The sequence below is a fragment of the Lepus europaeus genome, chromosome 7 (genome assembly GCF_033115175.1).
Source record: "Lepus europaeus isolate LE1 chromosome 7, mLepTim1.pri, whole genome shotgun sequence".
In the NCBI taxonomy this organism is placed as follows: domain Eukaryota; kingdom Metazoa; phylum Chordata; class Mammalia; order Lagomorpha; family Leporidae; genus Lepus; species Lepus europaeus.
In genome coordinates this window covers 39208160-39232279 of record NC_084833.1, presented here as the reverse complement: position 1 = coordinate 39232279, position 24120 = coordinate 39208160, and the positions used below count along the sequence as shown (strand labels likewise).

Below are 24120 nucleotides of genomic sequence, written 5' to 3'. Positions count from 1 at the left end.
GTAAGACCAATCTCTCTCTCTCTCTTTCTCTCTCTCTCTGCATCTCATTCTCTCACTGTGTAACTCTGACTTTCTAATAAATAAATAAATCTTTAAAAAAATAAAGTTAATTCAAGCAAAGAATGTAAAGTTCAGAGTAGTCTGTTTAAAAAGACTTCCATATTCAAGTCCAATTTGGGCATGTATGCGATCCACTTTTCAACACAGGCAACAAAGATGCTAAAATTCTCAGTAAACTTACCTGGGATATTCCAGAGCCATTTAAAATTTACTCTATGAGAACATGTGTGAGGAATGCATGGGGCAAGATCCTAAAACCCTAAACCTTGACATTACCTGAAATCTCATGATAGAAATTCATCACTCATAGTTTATACTGCATAGTTGTTGAGGAACAACTTACTATTTTATTCCTTTTAGTATTTTTGTTGTTGTGGTTGTAGTTGTTGTTGCTCTGTTTGTTCTACATAAGACCACTGGTTGAACTCTGTAAAAAAAATTTTTTTTATACTGCATAGTAAGTATTTCATTCTGCAGAAGATTCATGCTAAGAGACCATTATATTTTAAATAGATACTAAGGAAAATATGTCTCTCAAATAATATCTGGTTTTGCAATTTACTTCATTTCAGCATTGACTCAAAATATAATTTTGCACACATTCCTTTGCTCTGTACTTGACAATAATTTTTAAAAATCACTCAGTTTAGATATTTGAAACATTTATTGAATGTTTCCCTCTTATTTTGGAAGTACCAAAAATCTCTTTTCATTGTCAGCAGTAAATTTGATAAGTAGGTAGACACGAGTTTAACTTGCTAATTTTCTTGCCATTTACATAGTACTCCAAATAATGTTGTGTATTTCTTTAATACTTCTTTTTTAACGACTAGCCCACTGGGGAAAGATTTTGAGTTAAGAAGTTCTACGGAACTTTAAAGGGCCAAATTTTAGAGGGTCTTGTCCGATTTCACTTCCACTTTCCCTGATTCTTTTTTAAAAAATTATTTTATTTATTTTTTTCTTTTTCCTTTCTTTCTTTTTTTTTTTTTTTTTTGGACAGGCAAAGTGGACAGTGAGAGAGAGACAGGGAGAAAGGTCTTCCTTTACCGTTGGTTCACCCTCCAATGGCTGCTGCAGCTGGCGCACCGCGCTGATCCAAAGCCAGGAGCCAGGTGCTTCTTCTGGTCTCCCATGTGGGTGCAGGGCCGAAGTACTTGGGCCATCCTCCACTGCCTTCCTGGGCCACAGCAGAGAGCTGGACTGGAAGAGGGGCAACCGGGAAAGAATCCGGCGCCCCGACCAGGACTAGAACCCGGTGTGCCAGAGCCGCAGGCAGAGGATTAGCCTATTGAGCTGTGGCGCTGGCCAAGAATTATTTTATTTATTTTAAACTCAGAGTTACACACACACACACAGAGAGAGAGAGAGAGAGAGGTCTTCCATTCCTCTGATTCACTCCCCAAATGACAGCAACAGCCAGAGCTCAACTGATCCAAAGCCAGGAGCCAGGAGCTTCCTTCAAGTCTCCCATGCAGGTGCAGGGGCCCAAGGAGTTGGGCATCTTCCTCCGTTTTTTTTTTTTTTTTACAGGTAGAGTTATTCAGTGAGAGAGAGAGAGAGAGAGAGAGAGAGAAACAAAGGTCTTCCTTCAGTTCGTTCACTCCCCAAATGGCCGCTACAGCTGGCATGCTGCGCTGATCTGAAGCCAGGAGCCAGGTGCTTCTTCCTGGTCTCCCATGTGGGTGCAGGGGCCCAAGCACCTGGGCCATCTTCCACTGCCTTCCCGGAGCACAGCAGATAGCTGGACTGGAAGAGGAGCAACCAAGACTAGAACCCGGTGCCCATATGGGATGCCGGCGCCGCAGGCGGAAGATTTACCAAGTGAGCCATTCGCCAGCCCAGGCCATCTTCTGTTGCTTTCCCAGGCCATAGCAAAGAGCTGGATAGGAAGAAGAGCAGCCAGGACTCGAACCTGTGCCCATATGGGATGCTGGCGCTGCGGGCTGTGGCTTTAACCCGCTGCGCCACAGCACCAGCCCCCAATTTCCCTGATTCTACAGTATTTTTTATTTATTTATATGACTTTGTTCTTTGACACCTTGGCATATAAGTCCTAAATAAAATGCTAAAATGAAAATTTAGCTGGAAAATTGTTTGGGAATTCTAACATTAATCTATAAAGAAGAAGAAAATTAAGCAACATGGCATTAATAAGATAAAGAGGAACCATTGTAGAGCAGAGAAAATACCTCTATTCTTTGATGTGTTAGTCTGGACACATACATTTATTTTCAACAAATATGTATTCATTTATTCTTTATAAAATATTAGTTCATAAGTTAAAAATTAAAACATGCTACCTGATAATGCTGTAAATTATCTTTACCTTTGTTAACATCATTATGGCTTTCAGAAGAATTTTCTATAAATCATTTGAATTGAAGGGTTAATTTTTTGTGTGTCTGTTGCTTCATTCCCATGTATGTGAAGCAGACCAGCATTATATATATAAGAAGTAGAAATCTGGATTTGATCTCTAAGCTGAAATATTTAGATGCATACTGCTTGAATGAAATACAGTTTACCAAAATACTGCTTTCTTTATTTAATAGGAACATCCAAAATTACTGAAGTGAAAATAAAACCATGCTTCATTTTTATGCTAGAATATTTCATGACTACTCTCTCACTAGAATGAAATATAATTCTTTAGAGAAACCTAAATACCTATTATAATGTTTCTTGGATTTGTCTCATATTATTTTTGGTAGAAACGATGTGCCTGACCTCCTTTTGACTTTAAATGTTGAGCTCCATAGTTTATAAAGTCTGTAAACCAAAACAATGTATTAAAAACATGAGTTTTTACAAGGGAAAACCAAGGATTTTTTTTTTTCCCAAGGGGAAGAATCCCCTCTGTCAGGATGATGCAGGAGTTAACGTTTTACAAGAGAGTACATGTTGTAAGTCAGAGATTAGCTGTTTCATTGTGTAACTCTGAAGGTCAGATCTCAAGATATAGGGTGAATGTATTAATATTGTAGATTTCAAGTTGTTGTGGGCAATTTCTGACAGCTAGTCCAATAGATGAGGATTAACACACAAGGAGGAAATTCATGCATGGGATCCATTATTGTGTAAATTGCTTCCCCATCTCATCTCCTTCTCAGCCAAATAGAATTTGCCTCTCACCATGGTTTGATTGCTTTCTAAATGCATGACTGTAGATGAGTCTCTTAGCCTCTCTGAAGCATTTTTCACTGTCATTTGTAAAATGGAAAAGCAATATCTTCTTCATTAATTTTGTGGACATCAAAATACAATAATGTACATACAGTGCTTACCACAGTTAGTGATGAAATGGGATGCTTCCCACAGGGTAGACTTGCTTGCTTGATAAACAACATGTGTTTGTATGCGAGGAAACAGGTGACTCAGTTGCACTCTGGAGCCTGACTCAACTAAAGCACCTGACATACACACTGCCCAGTTGCCCCAAATGACGTCACACTTTGTCCTCTAGTATCACTGCATATAGAAAGAATCTGAATTTGCACACAGAAAATACATGAAATTTGTATACCTTACATAATTTTTTTAAAAAAAGAATCAACCAAGGTTTTGTGGAAAATGCAGATGTCAAAACATTTCCTCAGAAATCCTGATTATTAAGGATCTCTTATAGAACCTCAGTTTTAAAAATTTAGTCACTTTCCCCCAGGTGAATCTGAAGCAAGTTTTCCATAAGTCTCATTCTAAGAAAAACTAACCTTTGTTTCTAAAGGTAAATTTGATACAGATGATATCCAACTTACAATGGTTCAATTTATGATTTTCAACTTGACAGTGCCCCAAAAGCTATTCACACTCAGTTGAAACCATACACAAATTTGCATTTTGATCTTTTTTCTGGACCAGTTTTCTGGAGTATCTTTCCAAAGCTTGTCAAAGCTGTAATAGAAAATGAACATATCTGCATAAGATTACCTGAAGGTGGTCATGCTAGCATTAAAATCAAAGTCCATCTTCAAATGAATAAATTCCCATAAGGTGAACACTGTCTCAGGAGTCACATTTCAGCAATAGATTAGCCACTATTTTAGTTAAAAACTCCACCACCCACCCTGTTCTGTGTCAGTTAGGAAACCCCAGGTTAGATCACATTTTTAACAGCCAATTTAATGTGTTGGAAAATTGCCCACACCACTCCCATGTGAAAGTAAAATTGGTTAAACTGACACCCGCCCTCTGACTCCCTCTAGAGGTCATCTCAATCCAAATGAGAGTCTTCACCTTTCAGGTTTTCATTACCTTTGGGCTTTGAATGGTATAATTAGGTGGCTTGGCATCCAGGTGACTCAAATGATATTTCATCTCTGTCACTTGATAGGCTGACCTCTCCTTTTCTAGTAATGGGTTCTCTCTAACCTCTGCTGAGGTCACTTTGGTTGCTCAATCACGCTCCAAATTCAGGCAGCTGTGTGTTATCTGGGAGCACCATGAAGTACTTGTGCCCTCTCGTGGATATTTTTCATATTGCACTTAGGGGATTTGGTTCTCCCTTCATTTCACTTGCCTATGTCGCAAATAACCCTATCCACTTGAGAGACACGTATTTCTCAGGTTCATCAAATAACAATTTCCCTAATGTGAAATTCTTTATTATATATTTTTGGGTGAGGTTAAATCAGTAGGGGCCCGTGCCATGGTGTGGTGGATAAAGCCACCATCTACAATACCGGCATTCCACATGGGCACAGGTTCGATTCCTGGCTACTCCAATTCTAATCCAGCTCTCTGTTATGACCTTGTAAGGCAGTAGAAGATGGCCTAAGTCCTTGAGCCCCTGCACCCTTGTGGAAGACCCAGAAGAAGCTCCAGGCTCCTGGCTTCAGATTGGCTCAGCTCCAGCTGTTGTAGTCATTTGAAGAGTGAACCAGTGGATGGAAGATTTCTCTCCTCTCTGCCTCTGTCTCTCTGTAACCTCTGCCTTTCCATTAAATAAATAATTTTTTTAAAAAATCAGTAGTATTTCAATAATAGGTTGCTATAAGTAATCCAGAGAGAGAGAGAAGGCTAATGAAAGGCTATTTTAGTAAAGCCTATTTCTCATAATATAATGTAGGACATAGAAACTGAAAAAGAGAAGATAAAATTTCCCATTCTATATCTAGACTTTAGCATATACTTATTATGATTAATATTAAGAAATTCATTTTTAAAGATTATTTATTTATTTGAAGGCAGGGAGAGACAGAAAGAAAGAGCTTCTATCAACTGTTTCACTTCCCAAATGGTCACAGCATCCAGGCCTGGGTAGGCTGAAGCTGGGGCCAGGAATGCCATGTTAGTCTCCCATAAGAGTGTCAGGGAACCGCATACTTGGGCGATCTTCTTCTGCCTTTCCAGGATCATTAGTAAGACACCGAATTAGAAGGAGAGTAGCTAGGACTCTACCCAGCACTCTGATATTAGATGCCTGCATTGTAAAGAGTGGTTTTATCTGCTGTGCCAAATGCCAGCCCCAATTAATCTATTTTCATTACCAAAATGTCATTTATCCTACTGTTCAAAACACTTCATTGAGTTTTAATCCCCATATGTTGAAAAGTATAAACTCCTTAGCACAACATTAATAAAGCTTTCAAAATTTTGCTCCAAATCCAAGAAATTTTGTTCATCTTTTGAGAACTTCATTTTGAATCCTGAGATTCTACAATGAATTCAATCGACCATATCGGCCAATACCTTGTTTTCCACATGCTCTTCCTTCTACTTGAAATTCTTTTCTGCCCTTCTTCCTTCCTTCCCCCACTGAAGAGATTTCTCCAGAATTCCTCTTTCATCAGTGTCTCTACAAAACTTCCCCAACTTTTCCTTTTCTGTAGTATGCCTTGAACATTCTACTACATCTGCACGCAGAAGAGCAGACTATGAGTTTCTGAAGATCTTTGCAAGGCCAGTAGTGTGCCTGTGATCTAAAATATACCCAGGAAAAGCATTGTTATGAATAAAAACTTGATTTAAAATTCTAATAAACCCAATTATTTTTCCAAGTGTAAGCTAGTTGACACACACTTACCTTAGTTCTATGAATGGTTTCTCTTCTGAGACATTTTTAGTAGTACTGTCATTTTTCTCAGCCCTCTCCCCCATTGTTTTAGTAATGAGTTCCAGGCCCATCATTCCAGGAACAACTCCAAGATTCTCCTTCTCCTTCTGTGCTTCCCTGTATTTCCATTTATGTCAACTCCAGGCAATTCTGCTTTCATTAGTGAGCATGTGGTTTAGTTATGACTGACCAGAGCATCCCATTCTTCTAAGCTTGGTGATTTACCCCAGGTGAACAACATTGAGAAGTTTGTTAGTTTTCCTGAGAAAGAGATTCATGTTTTCCTACTAAGCTATGAAGCTTAAAAGATAGGAGGAATGAAAGCACTCTCATCATCTTTCTATTACACGAAGACACTATTATAATAATGGAGCAGCAGCCGGCGCTGTGGCATTGCGGGTTAAAGCCCTGGCCTGAAGTGCTGGCATCCCATATGGGCGCCCGTTCTAATCCTAGCTGCTCCTCTTCAGATCCAGCTCTCTGCTATGGCCTGGGAAAGCAGTAGAAGATGCCCCACGTCCTTGAGCCCCTGTACCCACGTGGGAGACCCAGAAGAAGCTCCTCGCTTCGGATTGGTGCAGTTCCGGCCATCTGGGGAGTGACCCAGTGGATGGAAGACTTTCTCTGTCTCTACCTCTCTCTGTAACTCTTTCAAATAAATAAAAATAAGTCTTTAAAAAAATAATGGAGCAGAGAGGCAGAGAAATCAGGATCCTGGTAATGCTGTTGAACTCATGAAGTAAGTCTCAAGCCAATATAACATTTTTTGGAAAGTGATACATTTACAATTGGCTTCCTATCTTTATGGCACCCAAAGAATCTCAGACCTTACTGTACATGCTCATTTGTTAGGCTCAAGCAGTCATCAAGCAAGCAGACATCTACTGATTTCTTGATACATGCCATAAAAATCATGGCTGTTTTGGAACTCAGCTGTACTAATTTTCAGACATTGAGTTTTGCACTTGTGTCTCAGAGTCTCTCAGTGATTTCAACAACAATGACTGCAGTGATAACTCTTTCATTAATATGCTATTGGTTATGTATCTTCCTATATCACTTTCCCACATCTCCACTGATGTTCTTTGTACATTCTATACAAAAATCTTGAATTTGAAATTTTGTCTCAGAGTCTTCTTCTGCAGGAACTGAAATTAAGATTGACTTGGTGTGTGTGTGTGTGTGCTGCATCCTGGGATTTGAACAATAATACACTTTCTAAGACAGGTTGCTATGTGGACACTTCTATCTCTATAGCTCTATAACCCAGTTCTTAGCGGTCACTCCGTGGACTTCAAGGGCTAATTTAGGGAAGTAACAGTGTGTCCTAAACAGGCATCTTTGTGTGTAAGATGGATCAAAAGTGGGAGAGGTTAGAAGTAAAATGAATATCCATGACCATCACAGTAACACAGGAGAGGGGCAAGTGTTTGGCACAACAGATAGGTCCTTGGCTGTGACTCCCACATCCTATATCAGTGTTTGGATTCAAGTCTCAGCTCTACTGAAGATCCAGGTTCTTGGTATGTGCATCCTGGGAGGCATCAGGAGATGGCCGAAATACTTGGGTTCCTGCCACACATGCGGGATACCTGAAGGGAATTCTGATTTCCTGGTTTTAACATGACTCGCCCCTGGCTGTTTCAGGCATTTAGGAAATTTACCGGTCATCGGAAGATCTCTGTCTCTGTGGGAGTATGGGTGTGATAATTCCTTGCTTATTTACTTGAGCCCAGTTAAATGAGAATAAAAGTTTAATATCTAAGTACTCTTTAGGATCCATAAAGATAGAAACCCTAATTTTAAATGTGTCAAATTCCAAAAATGCCGAATGGAGTTATTTAGTGTTGAGTAAGACAGGTCTGGTGCCTTTAATTCTAAGCAGGAAGACAGATGATAAACTCTTTAGCAGTTGTTAGGAATAATTCAAAGGAAACAAAGAGGACACTGTGAGAAGAAAAAATGAATGGTGGAAGACCACATTTCGGTAGAACATTCTCTAGAGCTTATTTAAGTTGAGACCTCCGTGAGAAGATCAAACCAACACATGAAAAATGACAACAGTGGGATCATGGAACAGGAACAGTTTGTGTAAAGACCCTGAGATTCAAAACTCTATGATATGTGAGAGGGAACCAAGCAGAAAGCACTGTGCTCCTGTAGCAAGTGTGTGGGTGGGGAGCATGGTGTGAGGTGGGGCACAGGCAGGTCCCACATCATCATCGCAAGGCCAGGCAGGAAGTGTTCCATGAGCAATGGAAGGAAATTTTAAGTGTTGGATCCAAAGATGAGCCTGATGCATTACCTTTGATGCCATCTACTTCAGGCAGTGAGGAGCTAAGGGAACTAGGGATATGGAGAGAACATTCTGGAGGCAGTTGGGGTGAAAGTTCCTTGGTAATGGAAGGGAAATGGAGCAGAGTGGCAAAATAGATTAATTGCTGATGAGTTGACTATGAGACAAAACCAGGGGGAAAAAAAAGCCAAGTGTGATCCCTGGATGCTACATACTTTTACTGATATAGAGAAAAGCAGTGTGTGAAGGAGTGGATTTCATTTCATTGTTGCAGCAACTTTGTGAGATATTTTTGTACTCATTGTATGTATATGGAAGTAGATAATAAGCTAACTTCCCTCAGTTGCTTCCATTCACAAGTCCAGGAACCTGATTTTTTTTCTCAATATTTACTAAAATGTGCTTACATTAGCTTTCTTTTTTGCTTACTGATGTCTTAACAAATATATGGCCAACATTATTCATTAAGCCACACAGTTGGGTTATTTTAAAATGCAGAGATGCATTATCAGTATGTTTAGACAATTAAATTAATCTCACTTTAATCAACATGAGATTTTGAGAAGTGTATTTTTCTGAAGTTATGTAAGCTGTAAGTAAAATCTTTAAAAAAACACATTTTTAAATATCTCTCTTCCTTCTTCTCACTAAGATTTTGCACATTTGGTCCAATTGTTGTCTAAATACCCTATTCAAGATAATTCGCATATAGTAATTGTTAAAACTGCCTGGTTTTTAGAATTTTCACTAGAGGGAGCCACTGCAATGCATTTTATTTCTTTACTGAGTTCATAGTTTTTGTTAACTATGGGAAAGGCAGTATTTACAGCTAACCCCCAGAATTAATCTTAATAAATTAATTTTGCTGTCTTTTAGAAAATTGAATGCACATTGTATGCAACAGCCTGAAATGTTGATCAAAAATCTTTAGCAATGAGAAAATGTTGGGGAAATTGAAGACATTCTCAAGTTACATCACAGGCAACAAAGTATTTAATTTAACTTCTATTGGAAGAAAATTCAAAAATTTTTAGGAAGTAAGGCATATAAAATCTAATAGAAATAAATATTATTACTTTAAGATGTATAAAATTATATTACTTTTATCATATTCACTGTGTTGTACTTTTTTATTTTAAAAGAAAATTCCACATATTTAAGAATAATCAAAGATTGCCTTCTAAAAGTAGTCCCCAAATCTATTTGCCCTAATAGGTCATACATTACTAAAGATAATTTTTTCTGCTATGATGAAATTTTAGTAATACTTGTAGTCACAAGAGAAAGTATCACAAATTTAATAAACAACAAAAAATAAGAATGAACATAATAATAACAATAATGATAGCAACCTTTTGGGCGCCAGCTGCTGTGCCACTCACTTGACACCTGGAATTTTATCAAATCATATCTAAAGTGTTGTATCAGATACGGTGCCCAATGGGGTGAGCACGGCGTGTTCCTTCCCTTTGTCATGTGCTGATTCATGAAATGCATCAGCATGGTGGTGGAAGTGCAGCAGCAGTCCAGGTCCATGGAAAGCTGTGAACGATAAAGCATCACTCAAAGTGGCATCTATGAGGCATCTGCAGATAGCTGCCCTTCCGTTGAAGGATAGTTTCTAATTTGAGATCGCCCTCCTCTGGAGATCTGACACAGGTGTTGTGAGCTCCGACGGGACCTTGGCTTTTGTTTGTTGCTTCCTGACATCAGATCGAGTGGCAAACAGCCTTCTGAATAGGCACACTGCCATCCCAACAGATGGCCATTAGCTCTACCCAATGGGGAATCCATTTTTGTTTTCTACCTGAAAATAAGCTGGCCAATGTTCCAAATACTGAAATTAAAATGGGGGAAGGTGGAATACAAGAGGATCTGAGAATACAATGCAGCAATACAATGTAATAAAATGTATTATTGATATATCTTAACTTTATTTTCAGAGCTTAAGGAAGAAGTTGTTATATTTCAATGTAAGGACCTTTTAATTATTGGTATTTAACTAAGTGGTTCTGAATTCTGGCTCCATGGTGAAATTATTTAGAAAAAAACATTTAAACCTCAGATACTCAGGCCTACTGTTAAATTGGAATTCCTGGATTTGAAATATAGGCTTTTTTTTTAAGCTTCCCACAGACAATTTCAATGGGCAGCTAATGCTGATAATCACTGGTGTCACGAACCCATTGTTTGCCAAACCTTTATGTCACAGAAATCACCTGGACATCTTTTTAAACTACAGATTAGATGTGGTGTCAGTGAAGCCTAAAATTCTGCTTCTATTAAGTTTCCAGAAGATGGCGATATTGCTCTTAACACACAAGTCAACTAGCAAGCTACCAGGCAATGTGGCCTTTCCTCTCACACAGACAGCTGCTCACAAGCCACAGCCTATCATTCGGTGACATTTATTGTAGCTGGATGTGGTTGGATTGTTGGAACAAGCGGGAATTCACCAAGCCTAATTCTGGAATCATTAGCCTTGCACTATAACCTACGAAAGATTCTATATTTAGATCATTTCATGAAATGTGAACAACAGACATTCAGATTTTCAACAGGAAAATCATTTATAGTTGGAAACATTCATTTCACCATGTCACTAACCACCTGATTGTTGTGCACTATCTATGAGATGCTTTTGTACTAAATCAGAAACTGTAGCAAGAATTTATGGTGACTAACATGTGTGTGCTGGATTAGGTTATATGTGCCACAAAGGAAGAGCCCCATATGTCCTGAACATGATTGCAAGTACCTAGCACAGTATCTAACTCACAATTAATAAACCTCTGGGTACTATAAGTATTTTCTCAAGTTCAGTCCTTCAAACAATGATAGCAAACATCTACTGAACATTTACTATGTGCCAAGCGGTATTCCAACTACCTTATTTAGAACTCTTGGTTTCTTACTAATTTTATGGCCTAATTCACTATTTATAACAGCCCAATAAGGAAGATAAAGTCAAGTGATTTACCCAGGGCCACACCACAAGCAATAGTTTCAGGCACTGCACCCAGCAACAAAGTTCCAGAGTCTGTGATCACTACAGAATTAACTCTCATGACAATACTTGATAAGTGCTATTATTATTCCTATCACTTACAGGTGAGAAAAGAAACACGGTGAGGCTAAGTAACTTACACTAAGTAACCTAGGCAAATTTAAATTCAGGTTCGAAATCCAGAGCCTTTGCTTTTAACCACTACATTATAGTTTTTGAATAAACTCTTATTGGTTAACAACCCCTTAATAGAAGAGAAAATTCAAGCCCTGGACTATGTTAGTACGTTAGTTAAATATCAAATAAATGGTCCATGGCAGATAGTAGATTGAGATTTCAATTTCTTTAAATTGTAAATTACTAGTCCCTCTAATCTATGCTCCTGAAACCAAGGGAGAATTTTGCCTAAATATGAAAAATGTTAACATCCAAAGTGCTTCATGATGACCCTCTGTGGATTCAATTCTTGTTTCATTTTTGCCTTCACATGCTTGATTCTTTGGGCTGACTACTGCAGACAGCAGACTGGTGTTGTCATGAAATTAATCAAAATATTCTGGGACGTAGATACTCACACTCTGTCCTGCAGAGACTCTGAATGTTTGCAAAGGCAGGAGGCCAAGTGCCCGCGAGGAAGGACAGTGAGATGGAGGAGGCAAAGGGCAGGCTGGCAACACTGAGAAGAAACCATCACCTTGCTTTCTTCTTTGTTTAGAATGGAAGTTTACTTCACAGGTATATATTATTGGTGATATTTGAGAGACTAGTTTTTCAGCAAGGCACAAATGGAGCTGTGTTGGCAATCGGTAAAAGTGGGATATTTTTTTTTTCTACATACTGTATACGTGCCTATTGGAAAAATCATAAATATTGACTCTGAAATTACCACCTTCCTATGGGTGGGTAGGGAATATATTCCTAGCTTTATTGTTTCTAATCTGCCTAGAAGAACATTTCATTTCAGCCTCAGTAATAATTAACAAACTAGCATGGATGAGTGGGGACACTTCCCCTGGCTTCTGTATTCCTCTGGTTTCAGGCTAACTTCCCTGGGTATTGTGTGCCTGGAGCAATGGGTAAGCAAACATCTAAAGCAAATCTTCTTCTTTCCCAGTCCCATATCAAGCCCCAGAAAGTTGCAGAATAAGAGAAGGGAGCATTGCTTTGCAACTGGACACACTAAATTAGTCATCAGTGATATTCTGAAATTGAAGAAATTATGTTGACATGAGCATTAGGCAATAATTGTCTGAAAATGACCTATCAGAAAGCTACAGTTGGTGAGTAAAATCCAATCAATATCCAGACATCAGATTCATCACTATGTCACATAATCACATAGTCAAAGGTTAATACTAAAAAGTAGAGAGGGAGGGCTTCTATCCACTGGTTCAATCCCCAATGGGCTGCAAGGGCCATAGTTGTGCTGATCTGAAGCCAGGAGCAGGAGCTTCCTCTGGGTCTTCTCAAGTGGGTGCAGGGTTCCCAAGACTTGGACCATCTTCCACTGCTTTCTCAGGCCATAGCAGAGAGCTGGGTTGGAAACGGAGAAACCGGGTCTTGAACCGGTGAATACATGGGATGCTAGCACTGTAGGTGGCTCTACCCACTAGGCCATAGCACCAGCCCCATATATTATTTTTTTTTTACTCCACAACAATGCAGTGAGGGAGTGATTATTCATGTCACTGTGGCCACTGAGGGAAAGGAGCCTGGAGAAGTTAAGGAATGTGGCTCAGAGTGATATGTCAATGAGTAACAACACAATAACATTAAGAGCCAAGGCTTTTTAACACCAGCAAACTATACACTACCTGCTCCTGCCTTTAAACTTTACCTGCAAAAATGGGGGCTTAGAAGCTAGTATCTAAATCCTTAGACATGTTTAGATTTTCACCAAACTCAATAGCTATAATATTTTTTCTTTGCTTCCTGGATTCTGAAGAATTAATAGAATACCAAAAACTGACAGATATAGATCAAAAAGTCAATTCTGTGATGAAAGCTAAGAGGATGGTACTTAGACATGTAGGCAGATATGTTTATCCAATTTTCCTCTGCTCATTACGAATCTGGAATCTGCCCAATCAGTAACAAACACATGCAGGAAATCTTAGGTCACCTACACAGAGGAAGACCCCATACCTCATGGCAGTGGATGGGAGGAATAGATCAAAATGGCGAGGAAAGAAGAAATTGCCATATTGAGCACTCCTAGCTCCCCTTTTTTCCAAACTAAAAAATCACATTAATCACATAAACTACATATTTCTTCAAGGTAAAGGGCACGGCAAGGAACCTATTCTATTTAAACCTTTACATAGAAATACAAGGAACATTGGAAAACATTTCCCTAAAAGTTTTGTGTTCATAATGCCTGCATTGCCATGTAAAATTATGTCAGACCTTGAGGCAACTACAAGAATAATCCAAAAATTTCATGGAAAACAATAATAAAATAATTTATTTTGGTGCAAAATTTTAAAATCTATGCATAATTTTTCCAAATAAACATCTTCCACAAACACTTTGAAGACCCCTCATCTTTTCCAATAATAATTGTAAAGGCAGGTGCTTTTATTCTGAATGAAATGCATTTATTCAATGAAAGGGTTTAAGAAAAGTATAATATTATTTCAATTTCAGTTCATAATAATCTATCTCATGTCTACTTAATTCCTAATCCCAAATCTACCATCATGTTGGGAAATGGTGAAACAAATGGGACCAGTTAGGACACTTGGAATAGTAGAGAAGCTAAGTCATGGCTAGATTCTGGAAATATGTTGAAAGTGGATTTTAAGAGAGAGGAGTAAAAATTTTTTATTCTAAGTTTTCCTCCATTATTTGAGATGAGAAATCTATAGGTAATTTAGTGTGGGGTACAATATCAGAAGGTTTATTTGGGAATGCTGATATAGATCTGATTCTTTCAGACCAAGTAGAAAGGTGATAAAGACAGTTATGTGGTACAGATACCAGGAGTCAGGGAGACGTGTAGTAGAGATGAACTTTTGGGGTGTTCAGACTGTAAGTAATAGTTAAAGTCATGAAATAAAATGAGATTATCAAATTTAGGGAATGCAAATAAAGAAGTGTCCCAGGATTAAGTCCTGGTTTTTCCAAAGTTTATAGGTTAAAAGATGAGCAGTTTCCCGTGGGAGGGACTGAGAAGGAGCAGGTGTTAAGGGTGGAGAACAGCCAACACTGTGCAATGCCCTAAAAATCAAGTGAGGACAATAAATCAAGGAGGAAGGTGTGAATGATTATGTCAAATCAGATGAAGACTAAGAATTCACTTTTGACTCTGGAAATGAAGAGATCACTGCTGACTTTGACAATATTAGTGGAATGATGAGAACAAAAATGTGGAGGATTAAAATAAAGAACCTGGAAGTACTGAATACTTTTCTAAAGCTTTGATGGAAAAAGGAAGAAATACATTGAGAGGACACTGCTGAGAGAACTGAACTCAAGATGGGTAGTTTTTAATTTGCACTCCATTGTTAAGGGATTAAGACCGTATGATTGTACAGTGATGAGCATTATCAACTACTAAAGAGAGGTGGAGACAGAATTGGATTCCATAAGGAGACGATATGGGGAATTATTGAACTGATGTCATGAAGTGGGTGAGAATGATGGAAACTTCTGCTCAAGTGGAAGAGATGGCCTCGTTGGGAGAACTGTCACTTGACGCAAAGTGTCAGTCAGGAAGGCAGATGATGGGTGTGGACGCCAGCGTGTGGGTGGGAGCTGAGGAAGTTTTCTTCACGCTGCTTCCATCTTAGTGAAACAGGAATCAAAGTCATCAACTGAGTGAAATCTGGGGAGGCGGTGCTGGAAGACAAAGTTTGAAGCTGAATGAATAAAACATGAAAATTTCCTCTAGGGAACGGGTGAACAAATGGACTCTAGAAATAATTTTTTACTACTAGGCAGCGAGAAGGCTCTGCTTGAGGTTATTGCTCTGAGTCTGAGGGCAAGCAGACTGCATATCAGTATGATTTTCCCCCAGTTGTGATTTAAGTGCCCAGGGGTGAGTTTGGTTTTAGTGTGGTTTGCATGCATACACGAAAACACACACACATACACAGCCTTCCCCTAGGCTATTCAAAAACATATTTTAGTAATATTTATTTTCATGTTACAGAGATATCTAGGGTGATATTTTTCAGTAACAATATAAGACTAGATACCATATCCCTAAGGCAATTGCTACTTTTTTTCCTCTTTCTTTTGCCTTTCTCCTTCTTGACACCCTATCCCTATTTTAGACCAAAGAAAATTAAGAACAAAACCAAAATGCTTCAAGTAAAATAACCAAGTATGTAAAATAGAAAAATATTTTAGAAACCAATACCCTTCTCTCATTACAGATACCGAAATGAAGGACCCAAGGAAAAGGAGTGTCACATGGTATACATGGTGCTGTACAGTTTGTTCTGCTTATAGAATGCCCCAAGCAAACCTCACCTCATTTCCTTTCCTTTGAGGCAGACAACAGATCAGATTTGCATATTTTGTGATATGGCCAACTTGCATTGCTTGTTCAGATTCTGGCAATCATGTAGGAACAAACCTCTAGCAATTCCCACTATAGATATGCTTCTGTTGCACAGGTGTGTGCAAAAATCTATGCTAATTCTCAGCAAATGCTCAGTGTAACTTCCTTGTATATTGCACAACTCTGTTGAAGCCAAAGTATCCTTTCCCTGCATAATAGCCCTCACATTATTTTGAGGATAATGGTTCTACTGTTGCCTAGCTACCTCTTTACTTTCTTAATTGCTTCTTCACAATGTGTCTCTTGAGCTATAGCAACCCCATGGAAATTCCAGAATTACAGATTGCTACCACTGTCTTTAATTTTCTAATTTCAATTTGGAATTTAAAATCCAAAATCCCGGATTCTTTCCCTATCACTGATATCACATTGCAGCTAAGTAACTGCATCACATTGTTGGCTAAGTAACTGAACTGGGACTGTAGTTTCTCATGCATAGGAAAACATACTATTAAGTGTTTGGTTTTTTTTTTCTTTTTAATGTACCAGCATTTTTTTCTCTATGAAAAATTAAAGTATTTTATTTAAAAATTTATTTATTTATTTGAAAGGCAGAGTTGCACACACAGAGAGAGAGAGAGAGAGAGAGAGAGAGAGAGATGAAGCGACAGAGATCTTCCATCCACTGATTCACTCCCCAAAGGGCTGCAGTGACCAGGGCAGGACCAGGTCAAAGCCAGGATCCAGGAACTTTTTCTAGGTCTCCCTGATGAATAGCAGGAGCCCATGTACTTTGGCCATCTTCTGCTGCATATTAACAGGGAGATGGATCAGAAATGAAGCAGTTGGGACTGAAACCAGTACCCAGATGGGATCATAGGTGGCAGCTTTACCCACCACACCACAATGCCAGCTCCAATACTTTGATTTGAACAGCATCTGAAGTGGCCCTGGTGGCCATTCTCTGAACACTCTTCTACCTTCTACCATCCTAGGTTTCCTCTGGACAGCTGCACAGAACACAAGTGCTCTAAAGCCCGATTCTAAAATGACACTAAATCCTGTCTTCCAACCCTGCCATTGTAGGAATATGTTAGTGGGAAAGGAAAAGAAGGGACAGGGACAGAGACAGAGACAAAGATGTTTATGCGATTTTGATTACAGAGATCCTTAGATATCTTACAACAAAGACTCTTACTTTTCCTCTCATTGTCGTCTTAAAGGACAAATACGCTCAAGTTGAGAATAAAGTGGATGCTTGCTTCTCTTCACAGACCCTTAAAATAGATAAACCTGAATCTTTTAGAAAAATATTAATGGCAGAAAATGATTAAAGTCACAGATTGTAAACTGAGGAAAAATAGTTATTTAGCCCTGCCAAGTTTAGGTACTGGGCAGAAGTTCTTAAGACACTTGCCAATATCCAGTCAGTCTGACAGTCATTATCATGTCTCACATAATTGCTTAGATGTAAACTGTGACCTACAATTTGGAGAAATGAAAGTAAAGTTTTCCTCCTCAACAGTAAATGTTCACTTTAAAAAAAGAAAGAAGTCAGAAGAATTGTTCTGATTATTTCAACAATTAATATAAGGATCTTAAATACTACTTTGAAATTCTTTTTAAATTTGTAATTATAAAACTACTATAGCTAACAAAGTAGAAATATCAGAATGCATTGAAAGTTCAAGGAACGAAATAAGGCTAGCTTTTGCTATTTTAAGATTAGCACTTTTAATATTCTATAACATTTATTTCAGCTTTTGTGTAGCTATATATATATATATGTATTCATGAAATTATAATGAAGCTGTACAAAGATGCTACTTCCAGCAATCATAAAAGTTTCTTGCAATAAGACCTTCACTAATAAGTATTTTTTTCTTTTTTATTTTTTTAAAGATTTATTTATTTATTTACAAGAGTTACACAGAAAGAGAGGCAGAGAGAGAGAGGTCTTCCATCTGATGGTTCACTCCCCAAATGGTTGCAATGGCCAGAGCTGCACCTATCTGTAGCCAGGAGCCAAGAGATTCTTCCGGGTCTCCCAAGCAGGTGCAGGGGCCCAATGACTTGGGCCATCCTCCACTGCTTTCCCAGGCCATAGCAGAGAGTTGGATGGGAAGTGGAGCAGCCAGATCTTGAACCGGCGCCCATATGGGATGCCTGCACTTCAGGTCAGGGTGTTAACCTGATGCACCACAGCGCTGGCCCCTCATTTTATTTTTAATAATATGTTCGTTTAAATACATTTTGTGCTTATTTCAATTAATTTATTATTGATGATTAATATTTTTATATTTACATGGTTTTAGTATTTTCATACTTTAAATTTGCTTTTGGAATATAGCTTTCTTTCTACTTAGGCTGTTTTTCTGGTTTAGCCTTATTTTTTAATTATTTCTTTCTTTATTTGAAAGAGTTATAGAGAGAAAAGGAGAGGTAGAGAGTGAGAAAGAGGTCTTTTATTCTCTGCTTCACTACACTGATGGCCTCAATAGCCAATAGTGTGCCAGGCCAAAGCCAGGAATCAAGACTTTCATCTTGGTCTCTCACGTGAGTGGCAGCGGCCCAAACACTTGGGCCATCTTCTGTTGCTTTTCCCAGAGCATTAGCAGGTCACTGGATTCGAAGTGGAGCATCCAGGAATGAACTGGCACCATATGGATTGCCGTCATCGCAGGCAGTGACTTTATCTACTACAACACAACACCAATCCCAAATTTTCTGATGAAAATTCAGTAAAATTAGAAAGTCAATATTAAAGTTTTTTTTTTTAAATCCAATCTTAACAATGAATGAAAAGAAAAACAATACAAAATTAGACTGTGGCCATTCTTTAGCATACATGAGATTATCCTTCAAAAACAGTGGGAAATCTCACTAGCAGTTAAAAGTAAACATGAGGGGCCAGTGTTGTGGCACAGTGGATAAAGCCATTGTCTGCAACACGTATGGACCCATATAAACCCATATGGACGCATATACACTCCAATTTGAGTCCCGACTGCTACACCTCTGATCCAGCTTCCTGATAATGCACTTGAGAAAGCAAGGGAAAAACTCTTGGTCCATTGCACCCACGTGGGTGACCTGGAAGAAGCTCCTGGTTCCTGGTTTCGTATTGGCCCATCTCCGACCCCAACTGTTGTGGCATTTTGCGGAGTGAGCCAGCAGATGGAAGATTCTCTCTCTCTCTCTCTCTCTCTCTCTCTCTCTCTCTCTGTATATGTGTATGTGTGTGTGTGTGTCCCTCTCTGTAAACTCTCCCTCAAAATAAAAGAAAAAGTGAACTTTAAATTAAATAATAATAATAAATTGGTGATCCTACCAGATTGCCTACATTTGTAAAAACATTGATAATATACAGGATTGTTTATATGTAAATAACTGGGGGCTGTCATAGGACTTCAAAAAGGAGAGTGTTCTGTGACTTGCAAACTGGTAAATCCTGCCTGGAGGATAATTCAGCAAAAAATTAAAAATTTTAAAATGAACTTTCCCTTTCCACTTACTCTCTTTTACTGAAATACATGCGCCAAATCAAAAAGACGTACTCATAATAATGCTTGTTGCACTATTATGTGTATCTTAGATAAATGAACAAGAATCCTGAACAAATTACTACTTAAAAATTCATAATCTGGCCAGCACCGCAGCTCAATAGGCTGACCCTCCGCCTGTGGCGCTGGCACCCTGGGTTCTAGTCCAAGTCGGGGCGCCAGATTCTGTCCTGGTTGCCCCTCTTCCAGGCCAGCTCTCTGCTGTGGCCCGGGAGTGCAGAGGAGAATGGCCCAAGTCCTTGGGTCCTGCACCTGCATGGGAGACCAGGAGAAGCCCTTGGCTCCTGGCTTCGGATCAGCGCGGTGCGCCGGCTGCAGTGCACTGGCTGCAGCAGCCATTGGAGGGTGAACCAACGACAAAGGAAGACCTTTTTCTCTGTCTCTCTCTCTCACTGTCCACTCTGCTTGCCAAAATATATATATATATATAATCCTATAGAACCGTGAATATGAATAAGGTTATGTTATATTTACTCATATGGAATCTAATCGCAAGAGAAAAAAAAAAAACAAAAAAAACTAAGTTTCGAAAGCATTTATCTGGGGAGCATTATGTCCCTCAAGTCCACACCCTTATAAGAACATTCAGACTTCTGAATCAAAATAATAGATGAGTAACGGATTTTTTTCTTTCAATTATCACATAATACCAATGCATATAGTTGACAAACTGCTTAAAGGATGGAGTCTCCTATATGATATAACAATTGTATAAGTTTAAGCAACTTTCATTTAAATGAAAATAAATAATCCTTGTCAAGTACAAGGCACCGTGTCAAACACTTTTCTAATTAGGAATGTGTATAAATATAGTAATTATTGTAATTATGAGCATAAGAAATTGTGCTACCGCATATTAAATGCTTGCTTTGACAATATCTATGCCAGGGACTTAATGAATGTGTATATGAAGGCTAACCAGCATTTACAGGGCATCATTTCTGCAACAACACTCTAAGATAGTTATTATCATTCCCATTTAACAGAACAAAAGTCCTATGGTTAGAGATCTTCATCTCCCTAAGCAGATATGGCTGGAGTGGTAGGAATTGTAGTCTCCACTACATCTTATTATGTATCTTTTAATGCTTCAATACATTTCTGTAGTAATGCTTTTTTTAATAGGCATGGATATTTGCAAATGGAAACATCTCTTGTAATGCTGCTTTTGATGACTGAGCTCTGAATTAAAGCGTGGGCTTTCTATTGACCTGGTGGGTAAAGATGGCATTCGAGACACAGAACACAGACTGAGCAGAAGCTCAGAGGCAAAATGTATGGAACATGATCAGGGAATTCTCTTGGGTTAGTACACTTACAAAGAGCAGTAAGCAAGTAAGAAAAAGGTGCAGCCTTTGAGGTTGGTTGGGCAGGATAATTGTATGGGTGTTACTCACCCTTTGAAAATATAATTGGAAAATCTGACCATCTGAAGTTTTCTCGAAGATGACAGCTATATAAGCTTATGTAACAGCAAAAAGAATCTTCCCACCTGCTTAGCTTCTAATGCAATTTACTGAAAATTCTGTCTTCCTACACACTTCAGAACTAATTTGACCTATACCAGAGAGTAGCTCTACTGCAGTGATAGTTACCATGAAAAGCTTCTTTTTTCCCACTATAATTTTCTACTCTGGTTCTGGTCTAGTGAGTTTCTGAGCAATCTTTATTTTGTTCTTTTGTTCCCTCTTACAGGCTTGTAGAAGTTGTGTTGAGCTCATTGTGGGGTTGAGAAGTGTGTGTGCGTGTGTGTGGGATTTCAAAGATAAATATAGCGAAGGTGAGTTCTGAGGACGGAGTTTCAGGAGCTTCTACCAACTGTGCTATTCAGTGTAATGTGGTAGACTGGATGGGGTGTGAAAATTTAACACAAACATAAGATATTATATTTTTGTTATTAATTACCATATGTGGTACTTTAGTTCAGGATACAGTTTACAAAGCACATTTACTTCTGTAATTTATTTAGTTTCATCCCAAACTTCTAGTGAAATTGCCCCTACTTATAAATGTCTAATACAGACATTAAATGAAAATATCTTTCTTCAACATTTTTATTAAAGCATTTTCATTTAAAATACTAGTCAGTGGGGCCGATAAGCTGTGACATAGCAGGTAAAGCCGCCACCTGGCAGTGCCAGCATCCTTATGGTGGCTGATTTGGGTCCCAGCTGCTCCACTTCTGATATAGTTCTCTGCTATGTCCTGGGAAAGCAGCAGAAGATGGCCCAAGTCCTTGGGCCCCTGCATCCACATGGGAGACCTAGAAGAAGCTTCTGTCTCCTGGCTTCAGTTCAGTGTAGCTCCGGCCATTGTGGCCATCTGGGGAGTGAACCAGTGGATGGAGGACCTCTCTCTCTCTCTCTGCCTCCACCTTTGCCTCTTTGTAACTTTGCCTTTCAAATGAATAAATAAATCTTAAAAAAACAGCTGTGTATATATTTGTAAAAGATAAAATAAAATATTAGCAAAGACTATTGTACAAATCACTTGATATACCCTTATAATATTTAATAAAAAATACTTAATTTGAATTTTTGATCATTGTTTAATCATATATAAACAACCAATTTTCCTAAAATACTTTATATTTAGTATTAAGCTAGCCTAGTTTATATGAAACTAGATAAATGTAAAATATGTTTAATAATACTTTTTTATTTTTAAATCTATGTATATTTATTTTAGAAGCAGAGAGAGAGAAGGAGTGAGAGAGAGAAAGAGGTCATACATCCACTGAATCTATCCCCAAATGCTTACAATGGCAGGGGCTGAACCAGGCTGAAACCAGGAGCTGAGAACTCATTCCAGGTTCCAACGTGAGTAGCAGATACCCAAATATTTGTGCCATTAGCTTCTGCTTCCCAAAGTACATAGTAACAGGAAACTGGTAATGGAAGTGGATCTGGGATTCAAATCCATTTTCTCCAATATGGGCCTTGAGCATCCCTTTTCTTAATCACCAGTCTAAATCCTTGCTTCTCAATTCCTTTTTGAATTCCACTTATCAAGAGAAGGTACAAATCTACTGGTTAGTCAACTTACTGGCTAATATTAAGCCAAGTTATTCAATGAAATTATCATAGTTAAACAGAGTACAAGTCATCTAGAAGGTAGATAACCCAAGCAAGAAAACATAAAGACAGAGAATCCAATGCCAGTAATACCTATTAGAGAACTTTTAATGGAAGACTGTACTCTGATATAGAAGTACTCATCACCCACAACCACATTGAGAAGGGTACATTGGGCTATTACCGAATGTTATTAGCTTCTCAAATCATAATTATATTGCCTTGCCTTGATTTTGAGTTTGACAGAAATCTTTGGATGAGATTACATTTTTCAGTGTGAGTGTGTATGTTTTGGAAATAGTATATTCTACATATATACTGTGAATCCAGTCCTCAAGTGAGTACAATTTTTATTTTAAAATGTCATAGTATTGCACTGATATCATAATATAGACCATGAACTTGGTTACTCCAACTCGACCTTTCTAGAAACTTTTTCCTTCTCCCAAAATCTGAATCCTAAGACTACAATATAAGGTAACAGCCACTTTACAATGCCTCTCAGCAACTAGTCAGCTATCGATTTTCTGGTGTACACTTCACTCTTAATATTTCATTAATCCTATTTTGTTCCTATGTGAATTTCTTATCCTAAATAATACATGCAGGTAATTATCACAAGTTTCTACATCCTCAAAGAATAGTAGATTCTGGAAAGGAAATAAAGAAGGAGAAATGGTGAATCAATGAAGAGTAATGTGAGTAAAAAGACTCTAGGATAATGTTAAGCATGATAACAACATCAGTAAGAACTAGTCTTTATTAAGTTATGTGACATCCACTGTGTTTGGTCCATAGTTCAAGCTCTTTGTGTAGATTCATTAACTCCTCCTCACAACTCCATGAGGCAGTAGTGCTAATCTAGTACAGGTAAAATGAATGAAGTTTAGACATCAAAAGTGTCTGTCCTGTGTTCTAGCTACTTCTGCCTTTCTATAGTCCTGAACTACAGTTTAAAAACACATCCGTCTCCTGGGAAGACAGAGCTCCAGCACATTCACAGACATTGGCATAATCTTTGAAAGTTATTATACATAAAATCCCCGCTGACTAGAAACTGAATTACAGTTGTTATTAGAAAGGAATGCTTTCATTTTGTCTTTAGACATGTTCAAGAGAAACTATAGTCACATTATAGATCACCAAAAATCACTGTGTATGTGAAGAAATTACTAAAGAGTATAAAGATAATTTACTAAGCAGCTCTAAATTGATGAAAGTCAGTAATTCCACAGAAGACTTTATCAACAGCCTTGCGACTGCTCTGTATAAAACTATAATATGTAACAGAGAACTTTTTGCCTCTCACACTAGGAACTGATATGTCTTTGTGTTGTAAATAGGGTCAGACTTGTAACTGTTGGGAGTATCATGTAATTTTTCTTAGAGATTACTCCAAGTTTTCCCTCTTCATTTATTAAAAGACTTCTTCTTCTTTGCTTTTTGGGTGTTTTTTATCTTTTGACACAGCTTTTATTATTCTGAACACGGTAAACAACTAAATATCAAAGGAATATTTTAATTATTCATTTTTTCACACACTTTTTAAAAATTAATC

The 24120-nt window shown here is 38.2% G+C and overlaps 1 protein-coding gene across 1 annotated transcript in view; it reads left to right on the top strand.

The window, feature by feature from the left end:
- Nucleotides 1–24120, top strand: part of ANO3 (anoctamin 3) — a 418996-nt gene that overhangs the window by 82574 nt on the left and 312302 nt on the right. Inside the window, 1 exon segment of the mRNA XM_062198061.1 lies at nt 21184–21229. Within this exon segment, the coding sequence (XP_062054045.1) occupies nt 21184–21229 (46 nt within the window).